At 50.5% G+C, this 15670-nt stretch overlaps 1 protein-coding gene across 9 annotated transcripts in view; it reads right to left on the bottom strand.

The window, feature by feature from the left end:
- Nucleotides 1-15670, bottom strand: part of ARHGAP17 (Rho GTPase activating protein 17) — a 109656-nt gene that overhangs the window by 4936 nt on the left and 89050 nt on the right. For 3 of the 9 annotated variants that reach the window (XM_080681724.1, XM_080681720.1, XM_080681726.1), the window contains 2 exons: nucleotides 11141-11722; nucleotides 2834-3578 (listed from right to left, as the gene is read on the bottom strand). In XM_080681724.1, the coding sequence (XP_080537850.1) occupies nucleotides 3448-3578; nucleotides 11141-11722 (713 nt within the window). In that variant the 3' untranslated portion in view covers nucleotides 2834-3447. Of the gene's footprint in view, nucleotides 1-1027; nucleotides 3579-8064; nucleotides 8114-10114; nucleotides 10163-11140; nucleotides 11723-15670 lie in introns of those variants that run through there. The other 6 variants (XR_013961282.1, XR_013961283.1, XM_080681725.1 and 3 more) reach the window with 4 other exon arrangements.

Consider the following 15670-nt stretch of genomic DNA (forward strand, 5'->3'; position numbering starts at 1 on the left):
CAGCACATCTGCCCTCGTACTGATGCCCAGCACAGTGCGTGGTGCACAGATGGATGACTCTAAAATACGAATGTCTTCCGGCTCCTTCTCTCATGTCCACAGCCCACAACCCTGCTGGTGTGGCTGCCCACCCCTACCCAGGTACCAGTGCCCGAGGAACACCCACTATTTCTGCAGTTAGTTCCTTGAGGTCTAAGCTTGAGCAGGTGGCCGAAGGGTTGACCAGCCACCCAGCCTCTGGCTTGGGAACTGTGGACTTTGCTGCCCTGTGACCAGCTCTCCTCTTTGGGAAGGGCCACGGTCAGTCACCAGACTACGGCATGTGCCACCCTAAGCAACATGTTCACCATAACATGGCCAGCCTCAGCTCTCCCCTCAGGCTTTCCCGCTTCCAGCCTGGCCCGCCCAGGCCATGCCCTGCACCGCAGCCACGGGGACAGAAAACACACATCGGACTGGCACGCCCCTGTCCCTCACAGCCCCTCTGCCCTTGATAACTTCCAAGTCAGGTAGAAGGCTCCAGCTGCTCCCACTGCCCGCCTCCCTCTGCTTCCTCGCCGCCTCTGGCCCCACAGCGGCTGCACCAGCTGTCCCTTCTCGGAGCGGAGGCGCCATCTCCCCTCCGTGTTGTCCCACTGCTCCTCCCTCTGCACACCTGCCTCCTGGTGCTCATCGGCAAGCTCCCTGGGCATGGAGGCCACACGTGTCTGGCAGTGGTTGATTCTCCAGGTCAGCCCGCATATGTAAGAGTAAGCCCTCAGTAATCGCCTGGAGGATACCTAGCAATTGCTGGTGAGACCTGGCTTCGACTCCAGGTCCTTGTGCAAAAACAAAACTGCTGAGCTTCCACCAGGAAATGGCATGCCAATGCTTTTGGGTCACTTAAATATAATTTACTGATGTGCATAAAAGCTGAATTCACATACAAGTAAGAGAGCAAAAACAGAACCCTGATGTACTTTTTGTATTTCCAAAAACACATTTGGCTCAAACATACCTTCACATGCCATTTGTGATGATGGTTTTTAAAAATGTACATATTTTTATTGATTTCAGAGAGGAAGGGAGAGGGAGAGATAAGAAACATCAAGGATGAGAGAGAGTATTGATGGGCTGCCTCCTGCACACCCTCCACTGGGGATTGAGCCCGCAACCCAGGCATGTGCCCTGACCGGGAATCGAACTGTGATCCCCATTCATAGGCGAACGCTCAACCACTGAGTCACACCAGCCGGGCTGAACAACATTCTTAAGGTAACGAGGGTATGGCTTGCATTTCAGAATCAGCAATAACAGAACACGAGTTACATTCTGGGAGGATGTCCACCATGGACCTTCCCAGTCTCCAGGCACCAGTCCCAGCTTCCTGAGCGTGAGCCTGGGCAGCACGGAGGTGGGTCTCCAAGAAGCTGCAGGGGCTGGACTGTGGACAGCGGGCTCCTGGAGAAGGAGCTCAACACGGTGGGCAGTGCGGGCAGATGTCCTCTTCCTCGCAGGGCTTGCCCCACACTAAAGGGGCTCGGGGAAAGTCAGGCATGGCGTATTAGGGGGAGAGTGAGCCTTCAGCAAATATAAATTCAAGATATTCTCCATGTAATTAATGTAGGGAGTAGTTGGGCACAGGCGACACTGTTAGAGGAAACACGGGATTGCCCTTTCAAGTTAAACTTGCGGAGTGAATTCATAGTGTAAGGAGGCCAGTGGGTGCTGGGACAGGTCACGCAGGACACGCCCAGCAAGCAATCCCATCAATGGGATGGCTCCGGGCACCCTGTGCTGGCAGTGTGCTCATTACTCCAAGAGGAAATGGCAAAACCTGGGCCATGGGAGGGGCTCTCACTGAACAGCATCCAGTCTGTTGACCTCCCTTTATCCACTTCCCCATCAGCTCTTCCCCAGTATTCCATTCTGGGAAAGTGCCTTCCAGTCCCTGGGAACAGAAACCCAGAGAGCAGCGGCTGACTTCTGCACGAAGCCTCGGGGCAGTGGGTTGGCCACCAGGGCCCATGTGTCTCTAAATGGATAAGAAAGCGTGTCAGGACTGGTAAGAGCAAAGGAAGGGCCTCACCCATGGAACATTCACTGAGGTAACAGCCAGGCAGGAAGTCTCTCGGGCATCTGGTGGCCAGTGTCACTGCTGTGACCTGGTTCTCTATTCCTTCAAACATCTCAAGCCAGTGAGACTCAGGTGGCCCAGCCACACTGAGACAAAGGTGGCCCAGCCAGTGAGACCCAGGTGGCCAGCCAGTGAGACCCAGGTGGCCAGCCAGTGAGACCCAGGTGGCTCAGCCAGTGAGACCCAGGTGGCCCAGCCACACTGAGACAAAGGTGGCCCAGCCAGTGAGACCCAAGTGGCTCAGCCAGTGAGACCCAGGTGGCTCAGCCAGTGAGACCCAGGTGGCCAACCAGTGAGACCCAGGTGGCCAGCCAGTGAGACCCAGGTGGCCCAGCCAGTGAGACCCAGGTGGCCCAGCCAGTGAGACCCAGGTGGCCCAGCCAGTGAGACCCAGGTGGCCAGCCAGTGAGACCCAAGTGGCCCAGCCAGTGAGACCCAGGTGGCCCAGCCAGTGAGACCCAGGTGGCCCAGCCAGTGAGACCCAGGTGGCCCAGCCAGTGAGACCCAGGTGGCCCAGCCAGTGAGACCCAGGTGGCCAGCCAGTGAGACCCAAGTGGCCCAGCCAGTGAGACCCAGGTGGCCCAGCCAGTGAGACCCAGGTGGCCCAGCCAGTGAGACCCAGGTGGCCAGCCAGTGAGACCCAGGTGGCCCAGCCAGTGATACCCAGGTGGCCCAGCCCACACACACCAGGTTTCCCTCCAAGAACAATCAAGTTTTCATATAAACCATAGAATATATTTAATTCAAATTAAACATGAAACTAGAATAATGTCGGTCCTTATCAAGTAGCAATTACATTGTTTTTAAAGAACAGTACATTTCTTTCTACATCTGGCAATCCAACAAGGCACAGTACATCCAGTTGGCCGAGGTGGCGGATCCAGCAGCCACCATCGACGCTCATGGTGTGAGGGTTGGGACAAACCGCACTTCATGCCAACAACTCTGCAGCAAGAATGAAGGTCCAAGGAGCGGGAGGAGGCCAGTTGCATAGTGAACGCGTTATTAAAGGGACAGTAATGCGCTGCTTCTGATCCACCCTGAGTGGCCGCCGGGGCCACACTGAGGCCGTGAGGAGTGTGGCAAGAGCGCTGCCTCCACTCTAGCTTGCTTGGTCTTGTCTGGCATGATTTCTTTCCCACATAAAGAAAGCCAAGTTCCTCGAGACACAGGTCATTCAGCTTCCGTGGCAGCACTGCCACTGGCTATGACAGGCAACGTCTGCGTGGTCAGGCTCTCTCTGCCACGAAAGCTGCTCACTGTTTGGTCTGCAGATATCCATCCACCTGCCCTGTTCCCTCTCAGGGTGGAAGGGCTGCGGCGGGCTTTCTTCACAGGGCGGTGCTTTCTGTGTCATTGTCCATGTCCAACAAAAGGCGGCCAGGCAGGTCTTTGCTGTCTGAGTCTGAGTGCAGGTCAGGAAAGACGCTGCGAAGCGGTTCTGACACCCTCGAATTGGCGTCTGGACAAAAATACGAGACGTGGTATCAGTGCATAGTCACACCTAAGAGGCCACCCAGGGGGCTCCGAGAAGAAGCTGAGCCAGCCCATGCACACACGGTCCCTTACTAGAGGCCCCATGAGCCCTGAGAAGTTGAGTCAAGCCTCTGAGACCCAGGGGCAGCCGCGTGGCAGAGCCCACTCCCGCCTGCCGGCCCTCTGGGAGCCCATGGAAGTCCTGCAGTGCCACCGCGCAAATTCGCTTTCTGAGGGAAGAAGGATACTTCTCTCACCAGCGCCTCTGGCACTACCAGAGGCCTCCTGAGCACACCTGGGCTGCGGGGCTGAGGGAAGAGAGGCACCCCAGAGGCCGAGTTTCCTACTGGTAATGCTATGCCCTCAATCTCAGCACAGGTGGCACTTGGGCTGGTCACTGTGGGTTGTGGGGCTGTGCTGTGCCCTGCAGGATGTTCAGCAGCATCCCTGCCTTCTACCCACTGGATGCAGGTGGCACACGGCCCTCCCCGACTGTGACAACCAGAGATGGCTCTAGGTACTGCCAAGTGTCACCTGGGGCACAATTACCCCTGGTTGATGATTACTAAGGTAGATCACAAATCTCCTGCAAGTATTAATTTTCTGTTTCTAAAATTTACATTTCCACTTTTTTCATGTCTTATTATGTTGTCAGGAACATGGCCCTCCTCAAGCCACTGCCCCTCACTCCCATGCTCACAAGACACCTCAACCAATCACAGCCCTCTTCCTAGCGAGGCGATGCGTCTCCATTCACTCATGCACAAATACTTCCTGAGCACCTGCCATGGCCAGGCATCTCCCTACCTGTGAGGACACAGCAGTGAGACACAGCCCTAAGGAAGCCCTGGTCGAGAAGGGGCCCTGACTAAGCAGAATTGTTTTCCTGGGATGGTTTCTAGCAAAGGACAGAGCTCCACTAGAGATTTCAGGGCTGGGGCAAGAGAGGGAGTGCTCAGGTCTGCTGGAGTTTCACTTTGCTGGTGAGAGCTTGTCTGTCGAGAGCAGGAGAGGGAGGTGGTGTGCTGGGAACTCCCCCGTGCGCTCAGCTGCTAGCTGTCCTTGTTGTGGTGGCTTCACCAGCTCCAACCCTGCTGGGAACTGCCCTGGGCGTACTTCTTCCACCTGCTCCTCACCCACAGGCAGGGCTGGCAATGCAGATGCACTTCTGGGAGGCTCCCTGTTTTGAGACTGGTTCCTACCCCCCCCCCCCCCCCCACCACATGTCCCTATCGCCCTGAGTTGTGAGATCAGTTTACCTCCTGGGGTGTCCCTTTCCTCACATGGAATCCTAAGTTGGCAGACCTGTCCCTCAAGGTTTCCTATGCACCACAACTCAAGAGCAATTTCTAGATTTATGAACGCGGCAAGGTGTCCCAGAGTTCAGGTGCTGAATGACATTTCAATATGGTCTGATGGCTACTGCAAAACCAACTGGATTGTCAGAACTGCACCCCCAATCGTACAGTTGAGGATGGTCTAGTGCACAGAAGAGGGGGTGTCTTGGATTGTCCTCAGCAGAAGAGAAGTCCGCAGGGCAGGGGCTGTGTCTACCTTGTCCACTGTGCCTCCAACAGTGACTGGGTAATAGCAGATGCTCAATAAATTTTGTGGCTGGCCAGCTGGATGGATGAACGAACGGATGGAGAAAGAACAAATGAATGGATGAAGACTCATCTAGCCCAACCATCTTTCCAATCCTCTCTTTCCATAGCCTCTGGTAAAGAAGCAGCCATGCCTCAAAGACAACGCTGGTACAAGAAATCCATTGCAAATTCAATCCCCTTTCCCGAGCCCAAAAAGACAGGAACTATGGAAAGAGCATGCCTGGGGATGCACGATGCAAGGGGGTGTACACACTAATTAGATTCCTGCCGGTTAACATCTGTATTTGCATGCAAACTCAACACCTACCAGCCACAGGTGTCTTCAGAGGACAATTGTGCTTTTTTGTCACATATAAATTCGGGATTTGAACTTTTCTGAATGTTTCTCGCTATTCATTGATGAATACACATTACTGTGTTCTCAGAAGTTCCTTTCCTCTCCTCCAGCCTACACTGTCTGCTTACCTGAGGTTGGCAGTATGTCTCTTTACCCAGCCCGTCTCTCTCACATCCATCATTTCTTCAAAGAAAGCAACACATCTATTTACCCACAAAAGGCCACAATATGTGTGCAGCGCCACCTTCAGGAAGAGGCGGTCTCCGTCACAACGGCTGACAGCTGTCAGTGCCATCCCCAGCCAAGGCGCTAAGCACACACCACAGCTCCCACTGAGCCCCGGGGAGCTCTGGACCACCGTCCACATAAGGGAGGGACACTCAGAGTCTCAATCCGAGGTGACAAGGCCAGCGCTGGCCAGGGCTTCAGAGCCAGACTGGGTGGACTCTGAAGTCCATTATATCAGCATAATGCACTCCCTCCTCCCCAAAGGAGTTTGTATGCTCTGTGATGAGGCTCTTGAGAGAGGTTGAGTCTTAAGCATTCTGGTTCATTTTAGTAAAAAGGTTATTTTAGAAAATTTTAACATACTTCTAAAACTTTCTGGCTCTGAATTTACATCAGGCACCATTTTTCATTAAATGCATTGAGCACAGGTTGCTTGGAGCCAAGTTCCTATGGCAGATGTTACATTAACCAAACAAAAACAAAAGGAGGAGCCTCCGCTCAGACAGCACGTAAGGCGTGCACCACTGATGTGGCTTAGGCAGCACATGAGGCGTGCACCACTGATGTGGCTCAGAAAGCACATGAGGCGTGCACCATTGATCGGGGCTCAGGCAGCACGTGAGGCATGCACCACTGATCATGGCTCAGGCAACACATGTCACGTGCATCACTGATCTGGGGCTCAGGCAACCACAACCAGGTTCCTTCCTTTCCTGACTATCATAATCAGGAAGTGGCCCTCTAGGGCCAGGACTGGCACTCTGCACTTTAGGGTATGGTCCCAGAAGACTTCTCTGTCACATCAACACTGTTCATTATGTGCTGAGGTTGTAAACCCACCCTTCAAATCTCTAGGTTATTCTGACAGCCACTTCGACAGGTATCAAACCCAAACACATTCTTGAATTAAACAACTGCAGGTCCATCATCCCTCCCCACCGCTCATCCCTCTCTGTAAACTGGAGTCTGAGGGACGACTCCTTCCTACTCCTCTTCAGCTTCGAGGCCGGGGGAGGCTTTTCTGTCTGTAACAGCTCTCAGGCAACCTCTCATCTTTTTAGCCAAAGGAGACTCAGTACCAGTCTCACTGGCTGTTCACTGCGACATGATTCTGATATCTACTTATGAACAATAAACTGCAAACAGAAACCACTTAAATGTCCAACTATAAGCAATAATACATCTGCTTAATAAAATATTATGCAGTCACTGAAAAGATGGTTATAAAAACATTATAACATAGGAAAGAGCATTTGATGTAAAGTAAAATAAAAATACAAGACCTGTATATGCCAAATAATTATGATCATGTACTTTCTTACCTTTTAGGGGGGAAAAAACGATGTATGGCAGGTCATACATCTAAATTGTTTAATAAATTGTTTAATAACGAGAAGGAAAAACAACAGAATATGAATACTGGACTTCTTCAATTGTAGAAGGGAGCAGATTTCTTATTATTTCTAGGCCCCCAATCTGCTTTAATATCTATGCTTATTTTTAATGCATTATTTTCATGATATAAAAATAGTTTTATTTGAATAAGAGGTCACCGAGAACCAGCAAAGTGTCGAATTTTTAATGACCACTGTGAGAGCGACCTGTCCCACCGCCACCCAGTGGACGAGGGGCTCACACGACCCTCAGGCTCATGAGGTTAAGGAGTGTCTTCCACTCCCGGGCCTGTCTTTTTAACCCACTGCACATGGAGCACCCGAATCAAACTGTGGACACCTGGCTCCAACCCCCTGCATCCGGGTCCTAGGAGGCTGGGCCAGGCAGAGAAGTTTTAAAATGCTGACATGACATAACTCTCTTTTTTCTAGGTATAAATGATAAAGCTTCCATTTTTTGGACCCGCTGTGTATTAAGAACTGCAAGTTGTTTTTCTCATTTCATCAAATGCAATCCCTTCGCCGGTAATTCTCACAAATGCCACGGCTTTACAGACGACCCAGGCTGTGCTTGCCTGCTATTACATCACAGGGGCGTGCAGACCCGCATGTCCGACTCCGCATGCACTTCCTGCACCTCAGCCTTCCCGGGACAGAGAAGAGTGGACAGACCCCTGCCACAGTCCCAAGGCCAGCCTGTGACCCTGCCACACACTGTGAACACACTGTACTCAGAGAATTAACAGCAAGCATGAACGAACAAAGCCAGCTTCCTTTGGTGCATGCACTGTTAATGGGGACACAAGCAGGCAGGGTTAGAGTGACTGGTTAGTAACAGGCATTAGTGCACAAATATGATCATAAAGTAGCAAAAATGCTTTGGCCAATCAGGTGCCTTTTCCTTACCATTAAATATTCCAATTTCAGTTCTGACTGATTATGGCAGGTCATACATCTAAATTGTTTAATAAAATGTTTAAGTTAGAAAACTCTGCTAAAATCCACTACTTTAACAACAGCAAGATGTGAACTCCTGTACTTGTGAAGCTAACATCCCACTGCTGTTTACAGTAACAATGAAGAGGAGACTCAAATGGCGCCAATGGCCCACCCAGGTGCTGCCCCGAGCGGCCAGAGGCTGGCCCACACCCAACAATCTCCCCAAGAGCGTATCTGAACCACAGCCTCCTTTCAGCGGTTTAAGATTAGATGCTCTAAACCCGTGGTCGGCAAACTGTGGCTTGCGAGCCACATGCGGCTCTTTGGCCCCTTGAGTGTGGCTCTTCCACAAAATACCACGGCCTGGGCGAGTTTATTTTGAAGTGGCATTAGAAGAAGTTTAAAAAATTTGGCTCTCAAAAGAAATTTCAATCTTTGTACTGTTGATATTTGGCTCTGTTGACTAATGAGTTTGCCGACCACTGCTCTAAACCAACAGCCTGTTTTCAGAAATGTGTCTGTAACGCTTCCCAGGTGCAAACCCAACGTCGTGATAAAGGACTGCCTATCAGAGGAAGCTCCATTTTTCCTTGAAATACCCAACGCTGGTTCACAGCAGCACGATCAACACCTGTGACTCATAATCTAAACACTGGTCTCGTGTGGCTTCTAACCGCAGCCCAGGGATTTTAATACATTAGAAGTTGATTCTGTAATACAAAGATAACTGTGGTGACCTGGCATTTCTTGAGTTAAGAGAATTCATAGCATAGATTGATTTTTAAACATTTAGCTAATAAAAAGAAAATTACTTTTACTACAAATTTCCACTTATCGGATTACTGTAAAATACAGAGCATTACAGTGTTGAAGCAGATCAAAAATAAAAAAACCTTCTGGAATAAACACAACCCAAGTAACAAAAAGGTATGAAAGAACAGACCTAATTCTGGTTCATAGTCTTGCATCTAAATAAAAGGAAAAATCTGGGAAATAAAAAAAAACAACAACACTTTTTAAAGGACTCTGGTCTCGAACCATCCTGCGAGCAAGACTGGTTGGCAAGTGAAGGCTGGGCTCGAAGGAACCGCTGAGCTAAGTAAGTAAAGCCTGCCCTTGGAAACACATGCTGGTGAGTCACAAATGCTGCAGTGTTACAGGCACAGCCTTAATGAGGGCTTAGTCACTCCACTCTGTGACATCCACACTGGGCAGCCCCAGCCTTTTGGGCTCATCTCCAAGGAGTCGGGAAGGCAGAACCAGGCCTGTTCCCTCCTCTGTGTCTTACAGGGTGGGATCCTGTTTTCCCCATCTGGTTTCTCAGAAAGTCTTCCTCAGACCCAAACTGTGAACAGTCTGGCTAAGCAGCCACTGCAGGCTAAGGCTGGGATCCGCTGAGGAGAGCCACTGTACACTAGAGCCTACGCCATCTGTGTGTGGACCCAAAGGCAAGATTCAGAAGACCTCACAGTACCTTTTAAAAGCTCATGTGGTTTAAGAAAGCAAATGGAAGCATGCTAGAATGCAAAGGGATTTAGTGTGGGATTTTTGGAAGGTAATTTTTTTTTTGGTCCTGAAAATTTGAAACATTAAATTAAGAAGCTCCATGCAGTTAACTTGCACTTAAAATTAAATTTTATAAAATTAAATATTAAAGCTCAAGACAAAAGGGACACGTTTCCCATGCTGATTGCACCAGAGCCCTCATTGACTGGGTGTGACGAGCCAATCACTGACAGGCAAATCATGCCAGGAGGAGCAGATGCTTCTGAAAGGCTTACCCAAAAGATACAGTCTTAGCATCTTATCTGAGCAGCTTGAACTCGGGCTCTCTGCCTACTGACCTCTACCCCTTGAATCCGGAGCTCTGCGGCTCACAGAGCCTCTGATAAAACAAGTCCTGTCAGCCTGCTGCGAGCGGCACGGGCCAGGGCTGCTCCTGGGCACCAGCTCAGAAGCACACACACACAACACGGCTAGGCAGGGCAGCGGGGCAAGCTGCTTGGGCGCTACAAACCTTAGTCCTGGGAGCCTTCCCCACCTGTGAGGGCGCTAGGGAGGGCATCTATTGGGAAACAATAAACCAGATGTGGCTTTATTTTCCTAAAACAGCAGAGTTGTCATCAGAAAAAAGTTATTAACCATGCAAGTTATACATTCTAGTCCTGAAAAAAAATGTTACCAAAAAAATAGACTAGTTGGTTAACCCTCATTATATGGGGTACCAGTTTGGGGTGCCCCATGGTTCATTTTCAGCTGAGTAGTTCCTCAGTATGGTTGGGGAGCCAGAGATATGTTCAGCTTCCTCTCTAAAAATAGCTCCACTAAAACAACAACAACAACAACAACAACAAAGAAAAAATAAAAATAGCTCCATTGAGAAAAATTTAAAACTCAGTTGTTATAAAAAATGATTCAAAGCTCCTAATTACCATTCCTAAAAACACATTTAAAGAAAAATCCATTTATCCTACACTTAAATCAAAGCACTTTGGGTGGAGTTTTATTTGAAACCATAATTAAATAAGAAGTCATGCTGTGGACGGCCTGTGAAGAATGCCCTTGGGCAGCCCACTGAATCAGTGCATCAGCACCACGCCCACCAAGGTCCCAGGGGACCACAAGGATATCTTGCCTCTCCCAATCTCTGGTGATCAAGAACTCCCTTCACTGAGCATCCAATTCAGCACAAACCATGTGTTTTCAAGTTATTCCTGAGATGCTTCACCATAAACATGAGGCATTCACTGAAAAATGAAGCTCACGCTCGTGCAGTCCAGTGCCTGCCACCTGGATTAGGTCACTGTTCTCAGACAAATGTATGTGGAGGCAGGTCCTGAACACACACTAAAACTACTCATCAGGCTCAGCAGACTTCCGGGCTCTGCACCGTGCGCCTCTCCAAAGGCTCGGCTGCTCCAGCACAAGCAGCAGAGACCACACGGGCACACGGGCGTGGCCCCGACACAAGCTAGGCCGGGTTTGCGCTGCTGTAGACCAGCCTGCAGGAGGGTACAGAAGCCTGGTGCAAGTTCATACTCACCCGTCACTATTTTGGAGGCGGTAGGCACTGCGCTGGAGAGGCTGCCATCGGCTGCTGGGTGGGCCCCAGGAGGGTGCGGGGGTGGGGGCACGCTGGGTCGGTTCCTGGGCTTTGGTACTGGTCTCGGTCTTGGTAAGGTCCCAGCATGTGGCTGTGCAGTCTCAGGGTGGCCCGCCACAGGGTGCTGGGTGGCCAGCAGGCCCGGGTTCTGCTTAGCTAAGGGCGGAGTGCTGGGGGGGGTGGGCGTCCTGGGTGGGGTGTGTGTGGGCTGCTCCGATCCCTGCTCCCCCGGCCTGGCCTGTGACTGCGGCGCCTGCGTGGGGGGCTGCGGTGGAGGGTGACTAGGTGCCTGCATAGGAGCCAGGCTGCCTGAGGCTCTCCGGGGCCCACACAGCTGTGAGGTGGCGCACGGCTGCCCGGGGGCTGGGCCTGCGTGCGGGACAGGAGGAGACGGACTTCCAGTGGCTGGCTTCAGTGACAAGCTGGGTGTCTGCTGTGCTGTCCCTGGGGCGCTCTGGCCCCCGGGCTGGCCAGGAGGTGGGTTTCCTGGTTTCGGGGGTGCTGGAGCAGGTTTCTTAACAGCTGCACAAAGAGGGAAACACCTTTCAGTAAGAACAGCACATTGACAGCCAACACCCGCTGACCCAGGGACCAAGGGTGGTCCCACTGTTTAAACCACGCTGATGTCCCTGCTCCTAGGATGTATCAGGTGACACTTTACCTCTGTGGTCTTCTTCCTGAAGCCCAGAGACCCCATCTCACCAAGAGAAAAACATGTGACAAATGCAAATTAAGGGACTTCAAAATGCCTGCCTAGCGCCCTCCCAAATTGCCTCGGCCATGAGACCGAGAAAGAGAGCAGAGGCCACTACACAGACAGGATAACTGAGTGCCATGTGCCCTGGGTGGGAGCGAGCCTGGAACATGAAATAGCCATGAGTGAAAAACTGGGGGCATCTGAACAAAACAGGGACTTCAGTTGGTTTCCAACTGTGACCAACGAGGTAAGACTGGAAGGGCACACCTAGCCCTATGTTTGCAACTCTTCTGTAAATCTAAAATTATTCCAGAATAAAAAGGCTATTTTTAAGAAGTACATGATACATTTATAGGCCTTTCAAGACCTGTCACTTTACAAGTTCAACAAGACTCAGCAGCCGCCCTGCCCACAGGAGGTGCTGCTCTAGCCACTCAGCGCCCTGTCGGTGCCTGCACATGAAGGAGAGCAGGGCGAGGAGAGAAGCGAGTGAGCTAAGGACGACCCCAAGCACGACTGTCTGCTGCACACACCACAGACACTTGCTCTAAGTCTCTTCTCCTAGAGAGCTTGACTTTTTTTTAATAACAGAAATTCTACCAATTCCAGAATCATTTGAGCTATACGATAATTCTAGATAAAACTAAAACCCATCTGGCAGATGGCCTCAGAATGACTTCTCTAGGGAGAGCTGAACCACAACCTCCCTCCTGACACCAGCTGAGGTCAGCGGCTCTAAGGGGTGGGAACTTGGTACTGAGGAGGGTGGGATGGAAAACGATGGCTGTGGAGTCCTGGTTTGGGGCTGAGAGGGGTGGTGGAAAGGAGAGACTTAAGCATTTTTCAAATTCTGCTGAGATTCCACCAATCCTTCCCCATGGGAGAAGGAAATGACCTTGCATCGTTCACCTAACACAGTGGTCGGCAAACTCATTAGTCAACAGAGCCAAATATCAACAGTACAACGATTGAAATTTCTTTTGAGAGCCAAATTTTTTAAACTTAAACTTCTTCTAACGCCACTTCTTCAAAATAGACTTGCCCAGGCCGTGGTATTTTGTGGAAGAGCCACACTCAAGGGGCCAAAGAGCCGAATGTGGCTCGCGAGCCGCAGTTTGCCGACCATGGACCTAACACATCACCAGCACCAAGACAGGCCCTTTGCATGAACTGTCTCACCAAGCGTCACAAGCTCCCTGCAAGGCAGGCACTGCTGTACCCATTTCACGGTGGAGAAAACCGAGGCCAAGTGTTTGCAAGAGGTCACACAGCTGTTCAGTGGCAGGGCAGAGGCCCACCACCATGTCCTTGGACTCTTTTCCTCTTCCTCATTCCTATAGTGCCTGGCTCCCTGCTCACAGGGCCCAATACAGGAAGGAAAAGGGACGGAGTTTGCACTGCTCTGCTGTCCTGGAACTTTTGACCCAGAGACTCGGAAGACCTTTTCCAACAGAAACAACCAACCAGTTGACAAAGAAAGGAATCTGGAATATTAGCTGTACTTTGCTTGCCACAAGCAACTGAGGAAGAAAAATGTCTAGTTTTCTATTGTAAGCAATATACCTGCAAGTTCAGACTGAGCAGGATCATTCCTGACATTTAAGGGTGCCCCGAAGGAATCGGAGCAGAAGCATGAGAGTAGCAGACAGGGCAATGGGCCCCAGTCCCATGTGGAGACCAGACTGGGAGAAAGGCAGGCCTTGTCTAAGACCACCTAGAAGATGCTGGCAGGCTGGGGACGGGGGTCGGGGAGGGCAGAAAGGATCAAACTTCCTGTGAGGAAGCCTGCGATCTGCGACTGCAGGGAGTAGGAGAGGTAATACCCCTAACGTGGCTCAGAAGTAAAGTCTCAATCTGCAAGCAGCGTTACCCCTGGAATCCAGGTAGAAAATATAATTTTCCTCAAACATCAGTGGGACACAGATGAAGACAATGGGGCTCAGAAGAGAGGTACACAGCTTTAAGGAGGAGCGAGTAGTATCTGTGACCAAGCCGCATACCTAAATTGTCTCTCTATCGGCAACTTATAAAAATTCCAACTAACATCCATGTAGTGCTTTAAAAAGACAATGCTTTCATAAGGTAGACACATTACATTTAACCCCCACAATGTTCCCCTTAAGAAGGCATTTTATTTCTACTTTACAATTTGTAAGAACTGAGTTAGGAAAGGTCAAATTGGCAGACTTCAACCAGCCATGTGAAATTAGGCAAAAGCTAGAACTCAAATTTTGAGTCTAAGGCCTTTCCCACTGATCACAAGGGCCTCTTAGGAGCAGCATCAACCAATCCATGGGAAATTGTCCAACTCTCCTGAATCTATCTGTCCCTTCCTGTGGCCACAGCCATCCCTCAAGGTGCGGCCTCATCACTTTGTGGGCATCACTTCAATAATGTGCCTCCACTATGGCCAGGTCTATCTTCTAAAAATGCTGCTGCTGTGCCCACTCCACTCTACTCAGAAGGACCCGCTGCTTGGCAGTCCTTCCCTCGCCCTGGCACTACGGATCCCCACTGCTGCCTGCCTGGCCTGCCCCCCTCTGCTTTGCACTAGACCCTGGGCAACAGGAGCAGTTTCTCTGCTGTGCCCCATGGGAGTGCAGTTACCAGTGACATGCATTTACACATGAGCCTCAATAACAGAAGTGCAGCCAGAGAGAGACGGGGGGGGGGGGGGGGTGGGCGGTGGGTGGGAGAGGGGAGACAGCGGAGACCCAAGTCAACGAGTGCATGCGAGGTGGGCTGTCTCCGCCCACACACCTCAGTGTGGGCATCCCTCATGCTGACATCATTTTTGGTTCTCGCTGAACACACTTTTTTTAAATAGCACTCCCCTAAACTCAAGTCAACAACTGAAACTGAGCTCTATTAGGCAGAAGCCTAGACACACTGGTTTCCCTGAGCCTGCCGCCAGGACCCTCAGGAGGTTCGAGGTCCTGCGCATGATTTCTGTTAGGCACTGGTCCAAGACCTGGCTCGAGCCAGAGATATGACCTCCCTGTGTGCAACTCATCTCAATTCAGTGAGAGGTGTTTATCCAAAATATCTGGATGTTTACCCAAAAGAAATGAAACCATCACCTCAAAGACATACACTCCCTTGTCCACTGCAGCACTAGTCACAGTGGCCTCAGTGTCCATCAGCGGATGGCTGGACAGAGAAAGTTGTCTATACATGCAATGGAATATTCGGCTTTAAAAAGAAGGAAATTCTTCCATAAATGACAACTTGAATGAAACTTAAGGACCCTATGCTAAGTGAAATAAGCCAGTCACAAAAGGACAAATAGTACATGATTCTGTTTAAGAGAAGTCTAAAATAGTCAAATTCACAGAATTGGAGAGTGGAATGGTGGCTGCCAGGGCCTCTGGGGCCAGAGTACTGGGGAGTGACTAGAAACAGGAATAAAATTTTTTATTTTATTGATTTTTTACAGAGAGGAAGGGAGAGGGATAGAGAGTTAGAAACATCGATGAGAGAGAAACATCGATCAGCTTCCTCCTGCACACCTCCTACCAGGGATGTGCCCGCAACCAAGGTACATGCCCTTGACCGGAATCGAACCTGGGACCTATCAGTCCGCAGGCTGATGCTCAACCCACTGAGCCAAACCAGTTAGGGCAACAGGAATAAAATTTCAATTACGCAAGAAAACAAGTCCTAGAGACTTGCTGTAGCTACTGTCCTATCACACATCCTGCACACTTAAAGCTGTGAGACAGCAGATCTCATGTTAAGTGTTCTTATCACAAAATTAAACTAAAAAAACACGT

This window comes from Plecotus auritus (assembly GCF_963455305.1).
Source record: "Plecotus auritus genome assembly, chromosome: 7".
Classification (NCBI taxonomy): domain Eukaryota; kingdom Metazoa; phylum Chordata; class Mammalia; order Chiroptera; family Vespertilionidae; genus Plecotus; species Plecotus auritus.